The following is a 22924-nucleotide window of genomic DNA, read 5'->3' on the forward strand; positions in this document are numbered from 1 at the left end:
GGGGGGGACGCACGGCACGCACCGCCGTCGGTTCCCCAAGATGGCGGCGGCCACCAGCGGGGAGATTTGTTGCGGCGAGGCGCTCGCGGGCGGAAAACGGGGCCACCTGGGCATCCCCGAGGCCGTGTTCGTGGTGAGAGCCGCGCCCGGCCCGCTAGGGGGCAGCGGGCAGAGCCGAGCCGGCGGCGCCGTGGGGGAGATGGGCCCGGTCCCGGCGCTGGGGTCCTGGGGAGGGGGCACCTCGCCCAGCTCCTCGGCCACGCCCTGTCTGCGGCTCATGGCAGGGGGTTCTGCCCGGGCTGGGGCTGCCCCTTGGCCCGTAGCTCCCCCGGGTTCGCGGGTTCTTTTCCGCTGGCGGGCGGGGGCTCCTGGGCCCCGTTTCCATGCGGCGGGGGCAGGGTGGGTGGTGAGCAGGGGGGCTGCGCTCTACGGGGTCGGGCGGGTCGCTCAGGGCGCGGGTCCTGCTCTCCCGTCTGCGCTGAGAGCAGGCTGGGCTGCTGGGGCTCACAGCCGCAATCGTTGGGGGCGCTTTATGGGGCTGGGAGATAACCCTCGTGGGGGCAGTTCTGGATTCAGCATTGTCGCTACCTAGGTCGTGTCATCTGTCTGCCCCAGAGTCGGATACTAGTGCAATTTATGGTCGATATGGATGTGCGTTTAGGGAGTGGGTCGGTATCTGAAATCTGAGGTTTTCTTTTGTGTAAAGTTCTGTGACCTCCTACAGGTCAAACCAAGTAGATTCTTGTAGATCCCTGGTTAGCCCATTGTCATCTGCATCCAAACAATACTCGGTGTGGAGTGCTCTGTCTTTATCTAAAACCTTGTTTTCTGTTAAGGTGTTTTGATATCTCCAGAGCTCTTGAGAAAACTGGTGTTGTCTTGTACCGAGAAATTCTTTTGACTCTAAGGTGGTGAGCCATCTTTTTTCCTTTCAGAAAATTAAACAGCATCACGCATCTTTGAAATGAAATGTGCTTTTTTGCTATATTGAATTTCCTTCAAAAGTCTGAGGGGAAAATTAAAAATAAATAAATTTGCATTATGATCACTTTGCCTTGATCACAGAGTTTAGACTGAAAATTGACATGATTAATGACCATAAGTTATTTAGTTTGGTCCGTATACTAATGAACTTGTAAAGGCAACTCGGTATTTAAAAAAGGAAAAGTGAGTTTGAAAAACCATAATGGAAAGACTGAATATTGTGTAATGTGATGTAACAGGGAAAATTTTCATAAATTCAAAATCATTGTAGGAAGAAGGAAGTTGCCTTAATGGCTCAGAGAAGCGTACTGTCTAGTTTGGTGTCTAGTCTTCAAAAGTAGCCAATAATACTAAATGCTTCACAGAAAATTGCTAGAATCCCTGTAATGGATATTTATAGAATAATCTACTTATTTGGGAAGCTTCTGGTCAGTTAATACTTGCGACCCAAAGCATGAGGGTTTATATTTATCATAACTTTTCTAGTTCTATATAATTTTACTATTAATGTCCTTTGTATCCATACAAATGACGAATCCTATTTGAAGCCTAAGACTCAATTTAATATTAGGGCAGAAAGATCCACATGCATTTTATTTTTTAAGTTTTAAATTTACCTTTCAAATGAATTGGCTGTCCCCTCCTTCTTGTATTTTGAGGAACTTTGTTTATTAATAGGAATGCCTGAATGACATTCTCTACCATTCATTAAATTAAGTCATGTTCCTTCTTATTCACATCCCTTTTAAAGTAACCAGTGAGCTCTTTTCCACCTCTCCTCATATAGAGCTCTTCCCATACCTCATATCATTTTGCAGTGCGGGCAGAACTGAACACTGGTCAGGATTTTCAGAGGTGACTGTAGGTGCTCAGTTTGACACTTCTTAAGTGTGACTTGATTTTCAGAAAGTGCTGACAAGTTGGCACAGAATCACTAAACAGTTAAAAAATTATTGACTGTTATTCAAGGGAAGGTAGTCCATCAATTTGTATAAAGGCAATAGCATTTCAGAATTATTTCACAATCTAGTTGTTTCTATAGCTTATCACTTTGGTGTTTTGACTGCTACTGAACAGAACTTTTTATCGAGCTGTCGGGGATGATATCTGGATCTCTTCTTGAGTGCTGTAGTTAATTTGGAACCCAGAATGTGTGTATATACACCTCTATCCCGATATACTTCTGTCTTCGGGAGCCAAAAAATCTTACCGAGTTATTGGTGAAACCATGTTATATCGAACTTGCTTTGATCTGCCAGAGTGTGCAGCTCTTCTCCCCTTTTCCCTCAACAGAGCACTGCTTTACCGCGTTACATTTGAATTCATGTTATATCGTGTTGCGTTTATATCAGGGTAGAGGTGTATATATATCTTAAGTTATTTTTCCCCATGTTACTTACTGCCTTGCATTTTCTAGCAATGAATTTCATCTGCCATTATCTATCCAACTGTCTAGCATTTAGGAAGAGACATGCTTTTGACTTTCACAGAGCTTTTTTTTTCAGACCTAAGGAAGAGCTCGATGATGCTTGAAAGCTTATCCCTTCCGCCAACAGAAATTGGTCCAATAAAAAGATATTATCTCGCTTATCTTGTCATTGGAAAATCTTAAACCATTTTGCTCTTTCTCTTGTCTCCCATTCCAGGTTATTAACGAAAATATAAACACCTGGTGTGGACCCTTAGGGTGTATTTCACCATACATCTTTTGCTACAATAAAAAGTTACCATTTAGTTTCCACTCTTTGCTTTTTGTCTCTTACCCTTAAAAAGGTGTGGATTTAGGCTCCTAGAGATGTAGATAAGCACCTAATGGGATTTTCAAAAGTACAGTAACTCCTCACTTAATGTTGTAGTTATGTTTCTGAAAAATGCGACTTTTTAAGCAAAATGACGTTAAGTGAATCCAATTTCCCCATAAGAATGAATGTAAATGGGGGGGGGGGGTTAGGTTCCAGGGAATTTTTTTTTGCCAGACAAAAGGCATTATATACATTTTAAACAATTTTAAACAAGCAATTTAATACAGTTGATTGCTGCAGGCAGGGAAGGTAGGGGGGAGGCTGCGTGCCACGTCCTTGCTCCTCCCCACAGCCTCCTGAATGCCACAAGACAGCTGATTGCCGCGGACAGGAGGCGGGGGTGGGGGAGGTGCTGATCCAAGTGGGAGGCATTGCAGGGGGCATAGGAGAGCTGATGGGGGACTGCCAACCATGAACAAAGCAGTTGACCAAACGATGATGTAGGGGAGCATTGGGCAACTTTAAACGAGCATGTTCTGTAATGGAGCAGGGATGTAACATCGAAACAACGTTAAGTGAGAGGACAGTAAGTGGGGAGTTACTGTACCTATGAACCAGACTCCCAATGATTTCATTAGTCATTTTCTAATGTATGACAGAATGACCTCTATGCCATGATTACTTAGTTTATCTTCCCTTAATCCTTACTACCTCTTGGTGAGGGATTTTGTGAAAGACTTCCTGAAAGTCCAAATCCGTTGTGTTCATCGGCTCTTTCCCCCGATATCTTGTTGCTTCACCAGAGAACTCTTGGAGACTGAAGAATCATGACTTTTCTTTTACGGAAGCCATGCTGACGATTATATCATGTGAATTTAGGTGTTTTATAATTCTTGAATTATTGCCATCAGTTTACTTGGCAGTAAAATAGGTGCTAACTTGACAGTAAAGTAAGGTTTGCAATATCCAGGATCTTCTTGCAGCTTGCTACTGTCTAGTCCTCTGGCATAGTAGCTGATTTTAATGAGAAATTGCATATTTTGTTAGTAACTTTTTTTTACCCCCTTCTCAAGTTCCTTCAGAACTCCTGAATGAATGCTATTGATCCTATTGACTACTTGCTGTATAATTTGTTCAATTTACTGTTTTTTTGACACTCCAGTCTGAGTCTCCTTTTTATTACTTGAAGAATAGGTCAGGGTAGGTATTGCCATGTAGTCACTTAATTCTTTGCTTCAATTTTGACTTTTAGCTTTGTGTACCTGATCAAAAGTAGTGCTTAACTTTCTAATCTTAGTAAAACCTGTGTTACTCAGTGTGGGGAAACTGACCTTTTCACATACACCAACAGAACAGCTCCTACTTTCAATGTCCTGCTAAAATACTTGGAAATTGATATTAACTTGATATTAACAGTAGGGATCCAGGGATATTTTTCCAAGTGAATGAGGTGTCAGTCTCATTGTATTACAAGTAGTTTTTAATGGTGTTCCATTGTGGGGCCGCCTTGAATCTTTCGTGTTTTATGGCTATTCTTATTGTGAATTCTTCTGGTAATGATATATTCTTGAATTGCCTTGTAATTATTGATGCATCTGCAGTGTCTGGCAGCCCATCTCATGTAGGCAACCAATTCTCTTATGTGTGGGTTGATTGAAAAGAGTTAATGAAGGTGTTGGTGACTTTGTACACTGTTGAGAGTGTTGTGTATGAATCCGTGTCCAAAAAGAGAGTGATTCAATATGGAGTATGTCACTAGGTATGTTGGAAATGGATGATAAATGCACATGCTTTTTGACTTGACTGAATGTAACACCCTGTTGCCAATTGAAAGACCATCAGAGAGCCATATTGTGACACAGTAGTGGATTGTTTGAAAACTGAAAAAGTGAGTCATATTTTGTCATCTCCAAATGGAGAAGGTAATGCCTTTAGTGAGCTGCTGAAATTCCCAAGTGAAAGTAAGAGTAAGAATTAGCACAGTTAATGCAGCCCCATGAGTTGGGTGCCATAGCTGGAATCTCTTCATAAACTATTTACCTGGGAAAGCTGCTTGAAGTCTGAGGGATTTTGTGAACCAGTTTTGCAAGTTGGTCCTAATGTACTTTTGCAAGCTGTCCTCAAGAAGCAGGAATGTGTTTTCCTGGTTAAGGAATTAGTCTGGAAAGATGATTATTTATAATTATAGAGCAGGGTTTCCTCAAACAGGGGTCTCTGCTTGTGTAGGGAAAGCCCCTGGCAGGCTGGGTCAGTGCATTTACCTGTGCTGTCCGCAGGTCAGACCGATCGTGGCTCCCAGCCAATGGGAGTCACTGGAAGCAGAGGTGCCGCTTCCAGCAGCTCCCATTGGCCCGGAGCAGCGATCCGTGATCCGCTAGACCTGTGGACGTGGCAGGTAAACACACCGGCCCAGCCTGCCAGGGGCTTTCCCTGCACAAGTGGAGACCCCTGTTTGAGAAACCCTGTCATAGATCATGCTTATATGGTGCCTCACATCCAAAAGGTGCTACATAAATAGCATCTATGGAATGTGGTCTCTTGACTCCCAGTCTAGAGTCCTGTCCACTAGACTTTGTAGATTATTTATTAGGAGGCAGCAATGTGAATTCCTCCTACTTCAGATGAAGCTTGGAATTCACATTTGGTTGTTGGTCTACGCTGAGAAAGCAGGTTGACTGCACTTATGTATTTGGGCAAGTGCACAGTGAGTCTCGCTAGCCCAAGGGGATTCATGCAGTCAGTGGCATAGTAAACTATAATAAAACCAACCACTCGCCTGCCTATTTAAATAAATATCACTGCAATAAAGCACCATGAACATACATAGTCTGTATTAATGGAACTGGGGTTATTGTTTTTTTTGTTTTTTGTAAAGAATGGAAGCCTCTAGCTAGAAAAAAGTAAAGTGAGAAAGGGCCATATTTTTTTGTCGTCTAGCAAGGTGTATGTATTTTAAAAATGCCGTCAAGCCAATAGCTTGTGACCATATTTCTTTATTTCTTATTTCTTTAACATGAATGTCATTACTTTCCTGACAGAATACCCAATGAGAAATCTAAAAGTAGCGGCCCTACAAAGTTTAATTCTTCGTATTGCAAAAGTGCCTATAAGTCTCAACAAAGATCATGGCCCCTTTGCTCTTGGCACTGTATTTATATATAGTAAGATGGTCCCTGTCCCAAAGAGCTTACAGTTTGAATAGCCAAAAAGTGTGAAAAGGAAGTATGATCCATATTTTACAGATGGGGAAACTGAAATACAAAGAGGTTAGGTGATACTACACTTCGAATGGAAAAAAAGATAGTTTTGTGTTGCATGTGTCTGAAACTGTAAGGCATAAAGCACCAACAACTCTAGCATTGTGAAATACCTTCTGTGTTCACTGTACATGATCTAACTTCTAAGTAAGCAAGCAATCATCTGAGCAATGAGTCAAGGGAAAATAATGATTGAAAGTATAAAATCACTTTTAGTGCAAAATAACTTTTGTTTACCTAATCTTTCTGATCACATAATTAGACCCTGGGTTTCTATAAAATTCTTAATTTTATCTTTTTCTTAAAGGAGGATGTAGATTCTTTTATGAAACAGCCTGGAAATGAAACTGCAGATGTAGTACTTAAGAAGCTGGATGAACAATATCAGAAATATAAATTTATGGAACTTAACCTTGCTCAGAAGAAAAGGAGGTGAGTTACAATTTTCTCAAAGTTTGGAAATTGAAAATAAGACTTCAAAAAAAGGTTATATTTTGTTAAATATTTCCGACTGCCATAAGAAGTGATAGGAAGTGTAGTGCCAATAATGCAGTAAATTTAAAAAGGTGCAACTCCACTTTTTTTCCCCACAGACTGATCAGCAGTGTCAGTAAGCCTGAGTTTATAGCTTGATAGACTTTAAGGCCAGAAATGACTACTGTGACTGTCTAGTCTGACCACCTGCATAACACAGGTCATAAAATTTCACCAAGGCACTTTTCCATCAAGCCGGTAACTACTTTTTTTTACTTTTTTTTTATATGAAATATAAACACATAATAAAAGAAAACGTATATAAATATAGGCACAAGATAGAAATAGCATAAACATAACAAAATTCAACATTAATTGTTTGCAAAACCTGGAAGAAGCAAAGAAAAAACTCCAAACCTGCAGAGGCCATGCAAGGCATCAGTTATTAAAGTGACTAAATAGATAAGTGAGAATATAACCTACGAGTATCGGGGACTAGTATATACTAAACTGCAAAAGTATGCAATATGACCAGACATCCTCAATTTTTCCAAGTGTTTTTATTACAGTCATTTTTCCCATTAATGCAATAGTAGAGAGCTCACTATGCCAGTCTTCGTATAAGGGAGGAATTGCAGATTTCCCATTTTTTTCAAAATAAGTCTTGTGGCCACTAAAATAGTTACTGCAATCCATTTCTTAATGTTAACTGGTAGTACCAACTGATCCAGCACCCTTAAAATTCATAAGCTTGGAGAAGGAAAGATAGCATCACTTAATTTTTGAGAGAGCACTGACTGTTTCAGAACACATGCATTTTTTGACAGGTGAAGAGGATGTGTGAAAGACCGTAACTTCTGTTTTAGCAAGATAATATCTTTTAGAAAGACATCAAGTCTTGATTTAAATACTTTCAAAACTTTTTGGTGTTGCTGAAATGAAATAAGATGCCCTGGGATCTGGGAACTGCGTTATGTCAGTCTGCCTGCTTGGCTGCCCAGTTGCTTGTGAACCTAAGGAGTTGACTGAAATTGAAATGATTGTCAGATCCACTGCTGCCTGCCACTGAATAGCAGTGTGAAACTGACCAGGCTTTATTAATTTTACTCAGCTGCTACTTTTGGAGAAAGCTCTGAGCAGTAACAGAGGCAGATACTGAGGCTTGCTTTTATTAAGTGGGATCCTTATCTATGAATAACTCCAGTGCCTGCCTTTGCAGCCAACCTGGCAAGCTGCTGGGGTGTCTGGGTTACCAAAGAGGTGGATGCACGAGCGGGAGAGCTGGCAGTAAACCAGGCAAGTTTCCATCAAAAGATTTGCCCAAATTGCCACATTCCTGCAAAACTTTTCAATTTTGATTAATCAGCATTTTCCGATGAATGTTCCATCAGAAAATTTCTGACCTGCTCTAATTTTAATTCTTTGCTCAGAGTAACACACTTGTTCCATCAGAATTTTCCTTGTATTCATTGTATTGATTAGGATGTTGGAACATGCCAGGTACACCCAGCCTCCCTAGTTAAGTGTACTTGCTAGATCTCTTGCATATTCAGAAGTGAAGTGTTTGTGTTAACTTCCAGGCCTAATTATGACTTTTTGACACCTGATTAAAATGAATAGAGAGTGCCTGTAGAACCGCAGTTTCTAAAATTTTTAAAAAATGTTGGATTATATAATAGCTAACTGTTTGGGGAATCTATCTGTATATGCAAAATACTAAATTATGACTGTTGTTAATTCACAGGCTAAAAAGTCAGATTCCTGAAATTAAACAGACATTAGACATTTTAAAATATATGCAGAAGAAAAAGGTAAACTATTTTGATTATTTAATGGGGTATGAATAAATAAAGTTAACAGCTTTTCCATACTAGCAGAAAACATTTAATGTTTTGGAGAGCACACACAATTCGCTTTTATAAAATATAATGGAATTATTCTTAAGGCACACAACTTTATTTACTAGCTTTAGAAAATTAACATTTCCACTGTAAACTTGACTTTTAATAGCTGCAAATGATGCACTAAGCTTGGGCTTCATGGACTGCTAGTCTTTGTAGCCATTTCTAATTTGTGTATAAAATCACCACCTTATAACATGCTGTCATCAAACTTAGAATTGTAACTTCTATTTTGAAGTAAAAGTTTACAGTAGTCCTCCAAAAGTTTAATATTCACATTACTAAAAAAAAAAAGGGCAGAAAAGTATGTTCTTTACTCTAGTTTCTGTACTGCTGTCTTAACCATTTGCAGTGCAATTAGCAACTTCAAGTTCTGTGATCTGTCTTAAGGAATCCACAAACCCAATGGAGACCAGGTTTTTATTGGCAGATAACCTCTACTGTAAAGCATCAGTTCCTCCTACGGATAAAGTCTGTTTGTGGTTGGGGGTAAGTAACAGAATTCCTCTAAATATTTTTTTTAAATAATTAAATTGGCAGGTTCATAATCTTATTTGTTTATCTCTACCACTCACAGCGGGACAAAATTCTGTGCAATCATTGAGTTTAATGGAGTTGTATGAGGAAGGTTAAGTACCTGGTGTAATTATGGTCAAAACTAGAAAAATAGCACATTTAGGTGATCAAGTAACTGGTCCCTGTACCAGCCTCCAGTGGGAGTTCAGTGCAAAAAGGTCTTCAGAATGTAGTACCTACTATTCCATGGACAAGTAAGTTGCATAACTATAGTCTTACTTTACAAAACAAAACAAGGCTAAGAAAATGCTGTAAATTTAGTGCCATAATTTGTGCAATTATGCTGAAGGGAGACACACTGGTGTGTGTTTGAAAAGCTGGGTCTTTGTTGTTTCTTTGCCCATCTCTTCCATTTCTAACTTTACCTCAGCACTTCTAAGCTCTGTGGGGTAATGGACAGGTTTTTTGTTCTGTATTTATACAGCATGTAGCTCAGTGGGGTCTTGGTTCATGACTGGGGCTCGTAGGCACTGTGGTAATACAAATTAATACTGCAGTAATAGACATCTTAAAAATATCAGTGAGAACCCTTCATCTTTGGGTCTGGAAATCAAGCTGTATTGTTTTTTTGGTTTTTTGGGTTTTTTTGGCTTTTGCATCAATCATTAAGATTCTTCAGATACCCCTGTGCAACACCATTGTCTTTGACTTGGCACAGCTTAGCCAAGTTCCAGGTGTGGGGCCCACTGGTATGTTGAAGCATAAACCAGAACAGACTCCAACTATCTCTCCCCTATAGCTGTTGGCTCTGCTGGGGTAACAGGAGTACCAAGTAGTGACACTCTCTTTTTGGTAGAGTCAAATGAGACACACAAAATCACATGGGCTAGAACTCTTGAGGAAGAAGCTGACATCTTTATATGGTGACTTTTTCTAACCGTAATTGTACATTTTCAGTTTGCTTTTTCTTATTTTATTTATAATTACCAACAACTGTCAAATATTCGCGGCTCGGAATTTAACAACTCGCAATCTTGTTGATTCTGCTTGCAGCAGAACATGATGTAGCTAATCTGCAGTTTACATTGGTTCTACTGCTTGCAACAATAAAAACTGTTTTGTCGGTGATGTAAACCTTACAGGACAATTTCAACATGTTAGGGACTTAATTTAGTCTATTTTATTCAATGTTCACACTTTTTAACATTCTGATGAGCCATAAATTCCAATTTGTCTTTTCTTTAAGATTAAATTAATCAGAATGATTAATTATAGGTATTTCATTATTGCACCGTGGTTCAGAATACCAGTTGTCATAAACAGATAGCTAAGAGTTAATGTCTCTTTCACCTGGAAAGAAGTATCTGAAACACCTGACCAGAGGACCAATCAGGAAACAGGATTTTTTCAACTCTGGGTGGAGGGTTTTTTTGGTGTGTGAGTCCTTTGTTCTGGGTCTTCTGCCTGACTCTCTCTCGGCTATGAGGGGATTTCTATTTCCTGCTTTCTAATCTTCTGTTTCCAAGTTGTGAGTACAGAGATCATAAAAACAATAGGGGTTATTGTTTTTTTTCTTTTGTATTTACATGTCTATAGTTGCTGGAGTGCTTTGAATTGTATTCTTTTTTAATAAGGCTGTTTATTCAATATTCTTTTAAGCAAATGACCCTGTATTTGTCACCTTAATACAGAGAGACCATTTTTATGTACTTTTTCTTTCTTTTTATATAAAGCTTTCTTTTTAAGACCTGTTGGAGTTTTTCTTTAGTGGGGGACTCCAGGGAATTGAGTCTGTGCTCACCAGGGAATTGGTGGGAGGAGGAAGTCAGGGGGAAATCTGTGTGTGTTAGATTTACTAGCCTGACTTTGCATTCCCTCTGGGTGAAGAGGGAAGTGCTTGTGTTTCCAGGACTGGAAATAGAGAGGGTGGACTCCCTCTGTTTAGATTGACCGAGTTTGCTTCTGTGTATCTCTCCAGGAACACCTGGAGGGGGGAAGGGAAAAGGTTTATTTCCCTTTGTTGTGAGACTCTAGGGATTTGGGTCTTGGGGTCCCCAGGGAAGGTTTTTGGGGGGACCAGAGTGCCCCAAAACACTCTAATTTTTTGGGTGGTGGCAGCTTTACCAGGTCCAAGCTGGTAACTAAGCTTCGAGGTTTTCATGCTAACCCCCATATTTTGGACGCTAAGGTCCAAATCTGGGACTAGGTTTATGATATGGTGTGCAGCGTTGGGATGAAAGATACAATCCAGAAGCCAGTAGGAATATTATATTTTTCTTTTCTCTGCTAGGGGCTTTTTAGCAGAGAGAGGGCTTGTCTACATCACAAAGTTGTAGCGCTGGTGAGGGGGTTACAGCGCTGCAACTTAGGAGGTGTACACATCTGCAGGGCACCACCAGCGCTGCAACTCCCTGTTTGCAGCGCTGGCCATACTCCCGTTTTGTCTCGGGTGTAGAGGATCCAGCGCTGGTGATCCAGCGCTGGTAATCAAGTATAGACACTTACCAGCGCTTTTCTTGACCTCCGTGGAATAAGCAGGTATCCCAGCATACCTGAGGAAGCCTCTGGTAATCAAGCTGGTCTCCTTCCCCGGTTTGCTCTCGCGTTCCCCGAACCCCCGAGCAAGCAGGTCTCCTTCCCTGCGGTTTGCAGGGTGGTTCGGGGAACGCGAGAGCAAACCACGGCGAAGCTGGTCTCCTTTCCCGGTTTGCTCTCGCGTTCCCCGAACCCCCCTTGAAGCCGCCCAACAGCGCTGCAGTGTGGCCACATCTAACACCACTTGCAGCGCTGGTTGCTGTAAGTGTGGCCACTCTGCAGCGCTGGCCCTATACAGCTGTACTAATACAGCTGTAACAACCAGCGCTGCAAAATTGTAGATGTAGACATACCCAGAAACAGTTTGGGAGTAAAAGGGAACCATAGAGAATTTTTTTTTCTGCTCTCTCTGGCAGTTTTGGCTTGCATATTAAGCAAGAAACCATTAAGGAGCTGTTACGGGTCTTTTGTCACACAATAGCACTCCCATTAGGAGTCAGATACCAGCACTATATACATGCAAATAAAGTGGTTTTTCTGGTTTACTTTACATTGAAAACATTAGCTAGAGAAAGAAAGGGAAAAAGGCACTGTTGCTAGGCAGACCCCAGGAGGCAACAGAGCCTGCAGTTCAGAAGATAAACACCGGAGGCACCCCAACACAAGAAAACAGGAACCATGCCTAACAAGACAAAAATGGAGGCCGGAGAACAAATCAAAGACACCGAGCATAGACGACAGATGGAAAAAAACAAACAGGAACTAGAAATAAAACAGAAAGAAATGGAAATGAAAGAAAGAGAAGAACAGATCAAACAGGCAGCCCATAAAAGAGAACAAGAAGTCAAAAATGCAGCCCACCACAGAAAACTAGAAGAAGAAGTGGCCCACCGCCAAGACATGGAAGAACAACAAAAAGAAATGGAAAAAACAACAAAAAGAAAATGAAGAGAAGGAAAAACAGAGAAAACATGAACTGGACTTAGCGCAAGCTGGGCTGCATGCGCCAGCCAATCCTAACAACCCTTCGCCAATTATGGTTCCACATCACAGGAAATTTCCCACCTACAAGGCAGGTGATGACTCCGAGGCCTTCTTGGAAAATTTTGAAAGAGCCTGTCTTGGGTACAGCATCCCTGAAGACCAGTACATGGTTGAATTGAGGCCACAGCTCAGTGGACCTTTAGCAGAGGTGGCAGCTGAAATGCCTAAGCAGCAAATGAACGACTATAAACTTTTTCAAACCAAGGCCAGATACAGAATGGGGATAACCCCGGATCATGCCCGTCGGCGTTTCAGAACCCAAAAGTGGAAACCAGATGTGTCATTGCCCAAACACACCTACTATGTTGGGAAAAATTATGAGGCCTGGATATCAGGACACAGTGTTAAAACCTTGGAAGAACTACACCTCCTCATACAAATGGAGCAGTTCTTGGATGGTGTTCCTGAGGACATAACACGGTACATACAAGATGGAAAACCCAAAAATCTCGCTGAGGCGGGGGAGATTGGAGCCAGATGGATGGAAGTGGCAGAAAGCAAGAAAGCTACGGTCAAGGGGAACGAATACCCCAGGGGGCACACCGACCATAAACCCTACAACCGAGGACAGGCAAAGACCCCACGTACAACCCAAGTAAAGCCACAGATGCCCTATTCTTCCACCTCGCCAGTCTCCAGTAACTCACCTCGACCCAGTGACCCATCAAATGGAAGATGCTTTAAGTGTAATGAACTGGGACATATCAAGGCCAACTGTCCAAAGAACGCCATCAGACTGCAATTGATTACACCACCATCACACCAAAGATCCCCAGGCCCAGATGCCTCTCAAATACCCTTGGAGCGAAGGGAAAATTTGAGAGTGGGCGGAAAGAAGGTTACTGCGTGGAGAGACACGGGGGCACAAGTGTCAGCTATCCACCAATCCTTCGTAGACCCCAAATTCATCAACCCAGAGGCCAAAGTGACAATTTACCCCTTCATGTCACAGGCTGTAGACTTGCCTACAGCTGAACTGCCTGTCCAGTACAAAGGCTGGTCAGGAATGTGGACTTTTGCAGTCTATGACAATTATCCTATCCCCATGCTACTGGGGGAAGACTTGGCCAACCAGGTGAAGCGGGCCAAGCGAGTGGGAATGGTTACACGTAGCCAAACCAGGCAAGCTTCCAGACCCATTCCTGTTCCTGAGCCGTCCACAGGCGCCCCGTCTGTGTTACCAGAGACCCAGACAGAGGTAGTGGACCCGGATTCCATGCCAACCACTGAAGCAGCCACAGCACCTCCAGTCCCGGAACTGGAACAGCAACCAGCACCAGCAAGTGCAACCACATCTTCAAACTCAACGCCAGAGGGCGCCAGCGAGCCAAAACTGGCAGAAGCAACAAACAGCCATACCCAAAAGGCTCAGCCAGAGCCTGAAATACCCTCAGGTGCACCAGCGGAGAGCGGTTCACCAGCAACGGAAACAACCCATCACCTACATCGCTTCCAGAGGGACCAGGCCCAAGTCCACAGTCTGAGGAAGAACTGGTAACCCCAGCCTCAAGGGAACAGTTCCAGACTGAGCAGGAAGCAGATGACAGCCTTCAGAAAGCTTGGGCGGCGGCCTCTCAGCTCTTCTAATCGATCCCGGGTTGTTATAGATCAAGGACTTTTATACAAGGAGATTCCTTCTGGTGGACACCGGGAAGAATGGCAGCTGCAAAAACAGTTGATGGTTCCAACTAAGTACCGAGGGAAGCTCTTAAGCTTAGCCCATGATCATCCCAGTGGCCATGCTGGGGTGAACAGAACCAAGGACCGGTTGGGGAAGTCCTTCCACTGAGAGGGGATGGGCAAGGACGTTGCCAAGTATGTCCGGTCTTGTGAGGTATGCCAAAGAGTGGGAAAACCCCAAGACCAGGTCAAGGCCCCTCTCCAGCCACTCCCCATAATTAAGGTCCCATTTCAGCGAGTAGCTGTGGATATTCTGGGTCCTTTCCCAAAGAAGACGCCCAGAGGAAAGCAGTACGTACTAACTTTAGTGGACTTTGCTACTCGATGGCCGGAAGCAGTAGCTCTAGGCAACACCAGGGCTAACACTGTGTGCCTGGCCCTAACAGACATTTTTGCCAGGGTAGGTTGGCCCTCCGACAGCCTTACTAATTCAGGATCTAATTTCCTGGCAGGGACCATGAAAGAACTGTGGGAAACGCATGGGGTGAACCACTTGGTTGCCACCCCGTACCACCATCAAACCAATGGCCTGGTGGAAAGGTTTAATGGAACTTTGGGGGCCATAATACGTAAATTCGTCAACGAATACTCCAATAATTGGGACCTAGTGTTGCAGCAGTTGCTGTTTGCCTACAGGGCTGTACCACATCCCAGTTTAGGGTTTTCACCGTTTGAACTTGTGTATGGTCACGAGGTTAAGGGGCCATTACAGTTGGTGAAGCAGCAATGGAAGGGGTTTATGCCTTCTCCAGGAACTAACATTCTGGACTTTGTAAGCAACCTACAAAGCACCCTCCGACACTCTTTAGCCCTTGCTAGAGAAAACCTAAAGGATGCTCAGGAAGAGCAAAAGGCCTGGTACGACAAACATGCCAGAGAACGTTCCTTCAAGGTAGGAGACCAGGTTATGGTCTTGAAGGCGCAACAGGCCCATAAGATGGAAGCATCATGGGAAGGGCCATTCACGGTCCAAAAGCGCCTGGGAACTGTGAACTACCTCATAGCATTTCCCAATTCCTCACTAAAGCCCAGAGTATACCATGTTAATTCTCTCAAGCCTTTCTATTCCAGAGACTTACAGGTTTGTCAGTTTACAGTCCAGAGAGATGATGCTGAGTGGCCTGATGGTGTCTACTACGACGGGAAAAAAGACGGTGGCGTGGAAGAGGTGAACCTCTCAACCACCCTGGAACGTCTGCAGCGGCGACAAATCAAGGAGCTGTGCACTAGCTTCGCCCCATTGTTCTCAGCCACCCCAGGACAGACTGAACGGGCATAGCACTCCATTGACACAGGTAATGCTCACCCCATTAGAACCCCACCCTACCGGGTGTCTCCTCATGCCCAAGCTGCTATAGAACGGGAGATCCAGAACATGCTACAGATGGGTATAATCCGCTCATCTACCAGTGCATGGGCATCTCCAGTGGTTCTGGTACCCAAACCAGATGGGGAAATACGCTTTTGCGTGAACTACCGTAAGCTAAATGCGGTAACTCGTCCGGACAACTATCCAATGCCACGCACCAATGAGCTATTGGAGAAGTTGGGATGTGCCCAGTTCATCTCTACAATAGACTTAACCAAGGGGTACTGGCAAGTACCACTAGATGAACCTGCCAAGGAGAGGTCAGCATTCGTCACCCATGCGGGGGTGTATGAATTCAATGTCCTTTCTTTCGGCCTTCGAAATGCACCCGCCACCTTCCAGAGGCTGGTAGATGGTCTACTAGCAGGACTGGGAGAATATGCAGTTGCCTACCTCGATGATGATGTGGCCATTTTTTCGGACTCCTGGCCCGAACACCTACTACACCTGGAAAAGGTCTTTGAGCGCATCAGGCAGGCCGGACTAACTGTTAAGGCCAAAAAGTGTCAAATAGGCCAAAACAAAGTCACTTACCTGGGGCACCAGGTGGGTCGAGGAACCATAAACCCCCTACAGGCCAAGGTGGATGCTATCCAAAAGTGGCCTGTCCCAAGGTCAAAGAAACAAGTCCAATCCTTCTTAGGCTTGGCCGGGTACTACAGGCGATTTGTACCACACTACAGCCAAATCGCTGCCCCAGTGACCGACCTGACCAAAAAGACCCAGCCAAATGCAGTTAAGTGGACTGATGAGTGTCAAAAGGCCTTTACCCAGCTTAAGGCGACGGTCACGTCTGACCCTGTACTCAGGGCCCCGGATTTTGACAAGCCATTCCTAGTAACCACGGATGCATCTGAGCGTGGTATAGGAGCAGTTCTCATGTAGGAAGCAACAAATCACAACTTCCATCCTGTCGTGTTTCTCAGCAAGAAACTGTCTGAAAGGGAAAGTCACTGGTCAGTCAGTGAAAAAGAATGCTATGCCATTGTGTACGCCCTGGAAAAGCTACGCCCATATGTTTGGGGACGGCGGTTCCAGCTACAAACTGACCATGCTGCACTAAAGTGGCTTCATACTGCCAAGGGGAACAACAAAAAACTTCTTCATTGGAGTTTAGCTCTCCAAGATTTTGATTTTGAAATTCAGCACATCTCAGGAGCTTCTAACAAAGTAGCTGATGCACTCTCCCCTGAAAGTTTCCCAGAATCCAGTAGTTAAAAAGTGTTCTTAAAATGTAGAAGTCTGTTAGTTATATACTTAGTGGTATATGTAAAGGTGCATGTGTTGTATTAATCTGTTTATTTTAAAGTTCTAGGAGGAAATCGCCACCAGTGAGCTTCCCCACTGTCTGCAATTTGGGGGGGTGTGTCATAAACAGATAGCTAAGGGTTAATGTCTCTTTCACCTGTAAAGAAGTATCTGAAACACCTGACCAGAGGACCAATCAGGAAACAGGATTTTTTCAACTCTGGGTGGAGGGTTTTTTGGTGTGTGAGTCCTTTGTTCTGGGTCTTCTGCCTGACTCTCTCTCAGCTATGAGGGGATTTCTATTTCCTGCTTTCTAATCTTCTGTTTCCAAGTTGTGAGTACAAAGATCATATAAACAATAAGGGTTATTGTTTTTTTCTTTTGTATTTACATGTCTATAGTTGCTGGAGTGCTTTGAATTGTATTCTTTTTAAATAAGGCTGTTTATTCAATATTCTTTTAAGCAAATGACCCTGTATTTGTCACCTTAATACAGAGAGACCATTTTTATGTACTTTTTCTTTCTTTTTATATAAAGCTTTCTTTTTAAGACCTGTTGGAGTTTTTCTTTAGTGGGGGACTCCAGGGAATTGGTGAGAGGAAGAAGTCAGGGGGAAATGTGTGTGTTTTAAATTTACTAGCCTGACTTTGCATTCCCTCTGGGTGAAGAGGGAAGTGCTTGTGTTTCCAGGACTGGAAATAGAGAGGGTGGACTCCCTCTGTTTAGATTGACTGAGTTTGCTTCTGTGTATCTCTCCAGGAACACCTGGAGGGAGGAAGGGAAAAGGTTTATTTCCCTTTGTTGTGAGACTCTAGGGATTTGGGTCTTGGGGTCCCCAGGGAAGGTTTTTGGGGGGACCAGAGTGCCCCAAAACACTCTAATTTTTTGGGTGGTGGCAGCTTTACCAGGTCCAAGCTGGTAACTAAGCTTCGAGGTTTTCATGCTAACCCCCATATTTTGGACGCTAAGGTCCAAATCTGGGACTAGGTTTATGATACCAGTCCACCACTGCCTTGAAGGCACATGTCCAGTAAAGCAGTTTTTCACAATTAGGTCTGCTAATATTTTTCTATTTGTCTTCTGTATGTTTAGCCATATATAGCCTCTTACTATCCTATTCAGAGTACATTATATTTCAGATGAGGGAAGGATTTGTCTCCTATCTTACATATTTATAGGGCACTTATCAATTTTGTATCTAAGCACAAACAACAGGTTGGTTGGGTCAAAGGTTTTAAACAAAAGAGATCTCTAAGTACTTAAGCAGTATCAAGCAGGGATATCTGTGTTCATACATTTCCTTATCTGCAAAGATAACTAACTTACTAATGTTTATTTTGAGACCACTAAGTCCCTGAACTCCACATGCCAGAACTGAGTCATCTGCTTAGGACAAAAACATTGTCTGCACACAGTTAATCTGCACAAAGGCAATGTTAGTGTGGAATAAGAGTGTCCACGGGGGCAGTTAGTGCACACTAGCTATTTTGGGCTTTCTCCTTATGGAGACAGGCATTTAGTGAAGGCTGGAAGTGCGGAAGTTTTGGAAACATTTAGAACTTCATTCCAACCTGAGCATCCTTTATTAAATGTTAACTTTTCGGAAGGATTTCTCCCTGGTGCCCATCAGCGTAAAAGCCTGAGAGCAGAATTCATATAGCTTTGGCTCTGTGAAAGCTGTTGCGGGCTTTAGGTGTGGTATATTCACATTCATTTACAACTGTCAAAATATGAGGCCCAGTGGCTTTTTTGCATTGAATATTTGTTGCCATTAATTAGTGTTCACACACAAATCTGCTACCAAAAATTAGTCATGCTAACAATGCATTTTATGTGGTTTTGGGGCATGCCTTGACCTGACTGCCTCATCATGGCTTCCAGCGTATATTGGTTTGTATTGGGCTGTGTATGCTCTGTTTCTAATTGCTTTCTTGAAAAGTTAAGACTTTCTATGCCAAGGAAAAAATGAATTACTAATATAGTGCATCCTCAGTCTCATGGAGGCTACGTGTAAGAGGAGTTAGTTGCCATGAGAATGCAGCATACACTGATCCAAACCAGTGTTGACAAGGTGTTTCTGTGGAATGTTTGCTCAATGTTGTTCCGTTCTTTGCCCCACAATCCTTCAAGAATGTGTGTTAATGTTGTCTTCCACTATTAAGTGCCAAACTCACATTTATGCCTTAGAAAATCACTCCCAGAATGAGCTTAATAGTCCAGAGATATAACAGAACTCTTCTATCTCTATCTCTAACTCTGATTCTGTGAAATTCCACTGTCTGATGATGCACTTGACTGATGCTAGTTGCTACATAGATGTGAAATTGTAAGCACCGGTCTCCAAATAAAGAAAATAATGTTGAAAAATTGTATATAGCTCTTACTCGGTACTCACAAAGGACAAAACTGCTCTGGGTCTCCAGCACTTTCACTTGACATTGTTGGTCTTTCTACATGGGAACTTGCGCACCGAGAGAACAACATATTAGCAATAAGATCTGCCACGTATGTGTCAAAAAAGAATTTTGTCCTAAATTGCATCAGATATCTTTCTTGATTTCTGTTGTTGATACTAGGGTAAGAGCATTCTGCTGTTGAATCTGGATATTTCCAGAAGACTTCAGTATATTGTTTAACATTTCAAAGATACTTTAGAGAAACTCTCTTGCTGAGGGAGCCCTCTTCCATTTTTAAAAGGAATGTTAGAATTGTGTTAATTAAATGTATGTAATTCTGAAAACATTAAAGTCTTGCTTTTGTTTGTATGGACTGCTGGCCACAACTGCAGCAAGCATCCATTTGTTGCTTAAAATGACATGGGGAGCAGTATTTGCAAGCCTTTTGTGGGTTTTACTTCTCAAATACTGAGGTGATAGAAGCTGCAAATGGATCCCTGCATTGCACTTCCTTTTTGTTTACATAGCTTTGGTGTGTGCCTGTCTACATTGGAGGTTAAAATCGCTCTGAAATGTTTGTAACATTCCCCTTGGATAGAGTTAATATTTTCCTTAAGGTGTGTTCAACCTAGAGTAAAAGGTTTATTAAAATTAAGCATCTTTTCTCTTAGGCCAATGTGATGCTTGAATACGATATCGATGAAGCCCAGGCTCTTTTAGAAAAGAATCTGTCAACAGCCACAAGAAATCTTGAGTCTCTAGAGGAAGACCTGGATTTTCTTAGAGATCAGTTCACCACCACAGAAGTTAGTATCCTTTTGGAGAAAAACAACTTTACATTAAATACTGGTACAATTTTTTCTCATATTTCCACAGATAAATAGATTTTTAGAAAGAGAAATGCATTATTCAGCTCTGCTTATTTGCTTTCCTAACCAGACTAGTGGATGGAGGATTAGCAAATAGCTGTCTTGAATGGTAATGGTGGACCTTGTGTCTCAAATTCTGAGCAAGGGAAGGGACAGTTTAATGCAGCACAGCTAGTCCCTGTTGGAATTCCATCTCTTAACAGACAGAGCAGGATATGGGCTGCCACAACTTATTGTGATGTGCACTGCTGTTCTAAGTGGGTAACTTGAGGACATAGCCTAGTGCTTAGAGTTGGTAGCCAATTGGATTTATTGATGCTTCAGAGCAAAATGGTTCCTTGTCACTACTCTGGATAGTACACAAGTGCTATTCTTTGGGTTTTCCACCAGCAGAATGCCTAATTCAACTTTTCTGAGCAAGAAAGCCAGTGTTAGAACCATGTAAATGAACCTCTCTGGGGAGTCTTGATAGTATCACATTCATTTTGCATTATGTTTTTGGATTTTCTGCTTCCAAACCTGCCTTTCTCAAAGAGCAGTTGAAGACTGATACTTTAGCTATTTATTAGTACTGGAGGGGAGCTATTAGGTTTTCAAATGTTGCCAGTGTTAAAGGACATTCAGTGTTGAATAAAGTCATGTATGGCTGAAATAGGTAAAGCGTTGCAACCAAGAAGGGGTAAGTTGTAACTGGAAGCAGTTTTAGCTTTGGTACATAGGAGTGGAAGTAAATGTCTGTGCAAAAATATTTTACTGTTAGCATGTAGATCCTCTGAACAGAGGATGAGTAGTGACCATGTATAGCTGCCCCATCACTTGTCAGAATTTCCACAGCATCAGGATTCTGCACTGCAGTCAGCTGTTTTGTTAATCCATTTCTATGTTGTCTGTCATGTATCAGAGATACGAGCAAAATTAACTTGGATTTAACGTACTTAGGTGATTCTGCAATCAGTTATCTTTTTTTTTTGCATTATAGCAGCTTCCTTAACTATACCCTCAGATATGGCTAGAGTTTATAATTGGGATGTAAAGAGAAGAAACAAGGATGACCCTTCCAAAAACAAAGCATAGTTCTACCAATTTTAAATGTGCTTATGATTTCCAAATATTTTTATTTTAAAGACCCCCAAAATTCATCCTTAAGGGACTGAGTTAAGTTAATCATTTCGATAAATGATAAAATATATAAAATCAGTAATAATGGTGAGCACCATTTTATTTATTTGTAAACTCACAATTTGGTTTCATGTGTGCTTCATGAAATTCTGAATTATTTGAAAGGATACCACATGGTCCAACAGAGGGCATAGCATTTTTGACCAGTTCAATCTGTTTGACATAAGTAAATTCTTTACCTGAAGGTTTGTCTGAAAATGTGAGCTGCATGTATGAAATTGAGTTTAGGACATTTTATAAGGTTATTGTAATGTAAGGGTTTACTTGTTTCATGTTTGCTGATGTGTTGTATACACTTGATGAGGTTAAAAATAACTTTGGAGTGGAGAAGACATGCAGCTGATAATTTAGCAAACAGCGAAAATACAGTGAAATCCTGGGTTTCATTTCTTAGTCAATTACTGCTTTGGCAATATCAACCCATAAGCATTCCCAGAGATCCACTTTGGATGAACTTGATTTTAATCAAGTTTGGGTTAGCCAGCTGATAGCTACTGAATTTTCTGCACTTTACATACAACAGTTCATGATCAGAAAAGAACAATTAATGGATTTCATTCAATAAACAGCACAAGCTATGTCAAGACTGCATATCGTGTCGCCTCAGGCCCCTTTAACATACACGCACACACTGTTTATCTTTGCAAATATATAGAACTAGGACCTCAAAATGCTAATATCCTATAATACAAGAAAACCCCCACTTACAGCCCTTAGACAAGAAGCTGACTAGTTCAAATGTCTTAACACTTTTGCAAAGCCTCCTAGGTGAAACCTGTATTAAATATGGATGGTCTATTTGAGCACAGCTTCTGTTGCAAACAGGCTTAATATTTTTTTCAGTTATAATGAAGCCTCACAAGATTGTTGCCTTTACCTCTGCAGTTTCCTCCTAAAACAAAATGCACACATGGTGGTGAAATTAGTGGTTAGTATTTACACTGCTGAGTGACTGGTAATACAGGTTTTGCTAGAAAATAAATGCAAATGTTAACTGTTCTATCTTCATGTAATAAACAATATACCTGTAAAGTTTTTGTACTTTTATTTCATGATATTAAAATAGTGAAACTCAACACTTGTGGCGAACATTTCTTTTGTGAATCTTTCTTTTTCGGTCTAAGATTACAAGTCTTGCACCTAAGCTTGTATAACTCTTCAATCCCTTGGAGGGGGAAGAGAAACTTGGGTGAATCAACAGGTAAAGTAATTGGCTAGACTGAAGAGGGGAGAGATTACTGTAGCTCCAAGGAGACACTTCCATGATGGGGAAGCAGGATTTGAGGACCGAGGGTATGGCTACATTTGGAATTTCAAAGCGCCGCCCTGGCAGCGCTGTGGGAGCGCTGCCGCGGCAGCGCTTTGAAGTGTGAGTGTAGTCAGAGCAGCAGCGCTGGAAGAGAGCTCTCCCAGCGCTGCATATAAACCATATCCCTTACGGGTGTAGCGTGCAGCGCTGGGAGCCGCGCTCCCAGCGCTGCTGCCCTGATTACACTGACACTTTACAGCGCTGTATCTTGCAGCGCTCGGGGGGGGGGGGGTGTTTTCACACCCCAGTTGCAGCGCTGTAAAGTGTGAGTGTAGCCAAGGCCTGACTATATCGAAGGGCTAGATATTAATGCTGGAAGCCCCAGCTACAGTTTGGCAATATTTTGAATGGGAGTAGTCCAAGCTAATTCCATGATTTCAAGTTTGAGAGCTGGGGAGAAGAGTGCAGTTGCCAGAGGTA

The 22924-nt window shown here is 42.3% G+C and overlaps 1 protein-coding gene across 1 annotated transcript; it reads left to right on the top strand.

Annotated features, from left to right (window-relative positions):
* On the top strand, window positions 1–22271 carry VBP1 (VHL binding protein 1). Its single transcript, XM_050964554.1, has 6 exons — window positions 1–133; window positions 6291–6415; window positions 8202–8268; window positions 8749–8847; window positions 19819–19957; window positions 21020–22271. Exons 1-6 carry the CDS (start codon window positions 41–43, stop codon window positions 21088–21090), a joined length of 594 nt encoding a protein of 197 aa, XP_050820511.1. The 5' UTR covers window positions 1–40; the 3' UTR covers window positions 21091–22271.
* Window positions 22272–22924: the final 653 nt, after the last annotated feature.

The sequence above is a fragment of the Gopherus flavomarginatus genome, chromosome 8 (genome assembly GCF_025201925.1).
Source record: "Gopherus flavomarginatus isolate rGopFla2 chromosome 8, rGopFla2.mat.asm, whole genome shotgun sequence".
Lineage (NCBI taxonomy): Eukaryota > Metazoa > Chordata > Testudines > Testudinidae > Gopherus > Gopherus flavomarginatus.

Coding starts and splice junctions, on each gene's coding strand:
- VBP1 (XM_050964554.1), top strand. CDS start 41: ATGGCGGCGGCCACCAGCGGGGAGATTTGTTGCGGCGAGGCGCTCGCG. Junction 8,269..8,748: donor AATATATGCAGAAGAAAAAG/GTAAACTATTTT, acceptor ATCTGTCTTAAG/GAATCCACAAACCCAATGGA. Junction 8,848..19,818: donor AAGTCTGTTTGTGGTTGGGG/GTAAGTAACAGA, acceptor CTTTTCTCTTAG/GCCAATGTGATGCTTGAATA.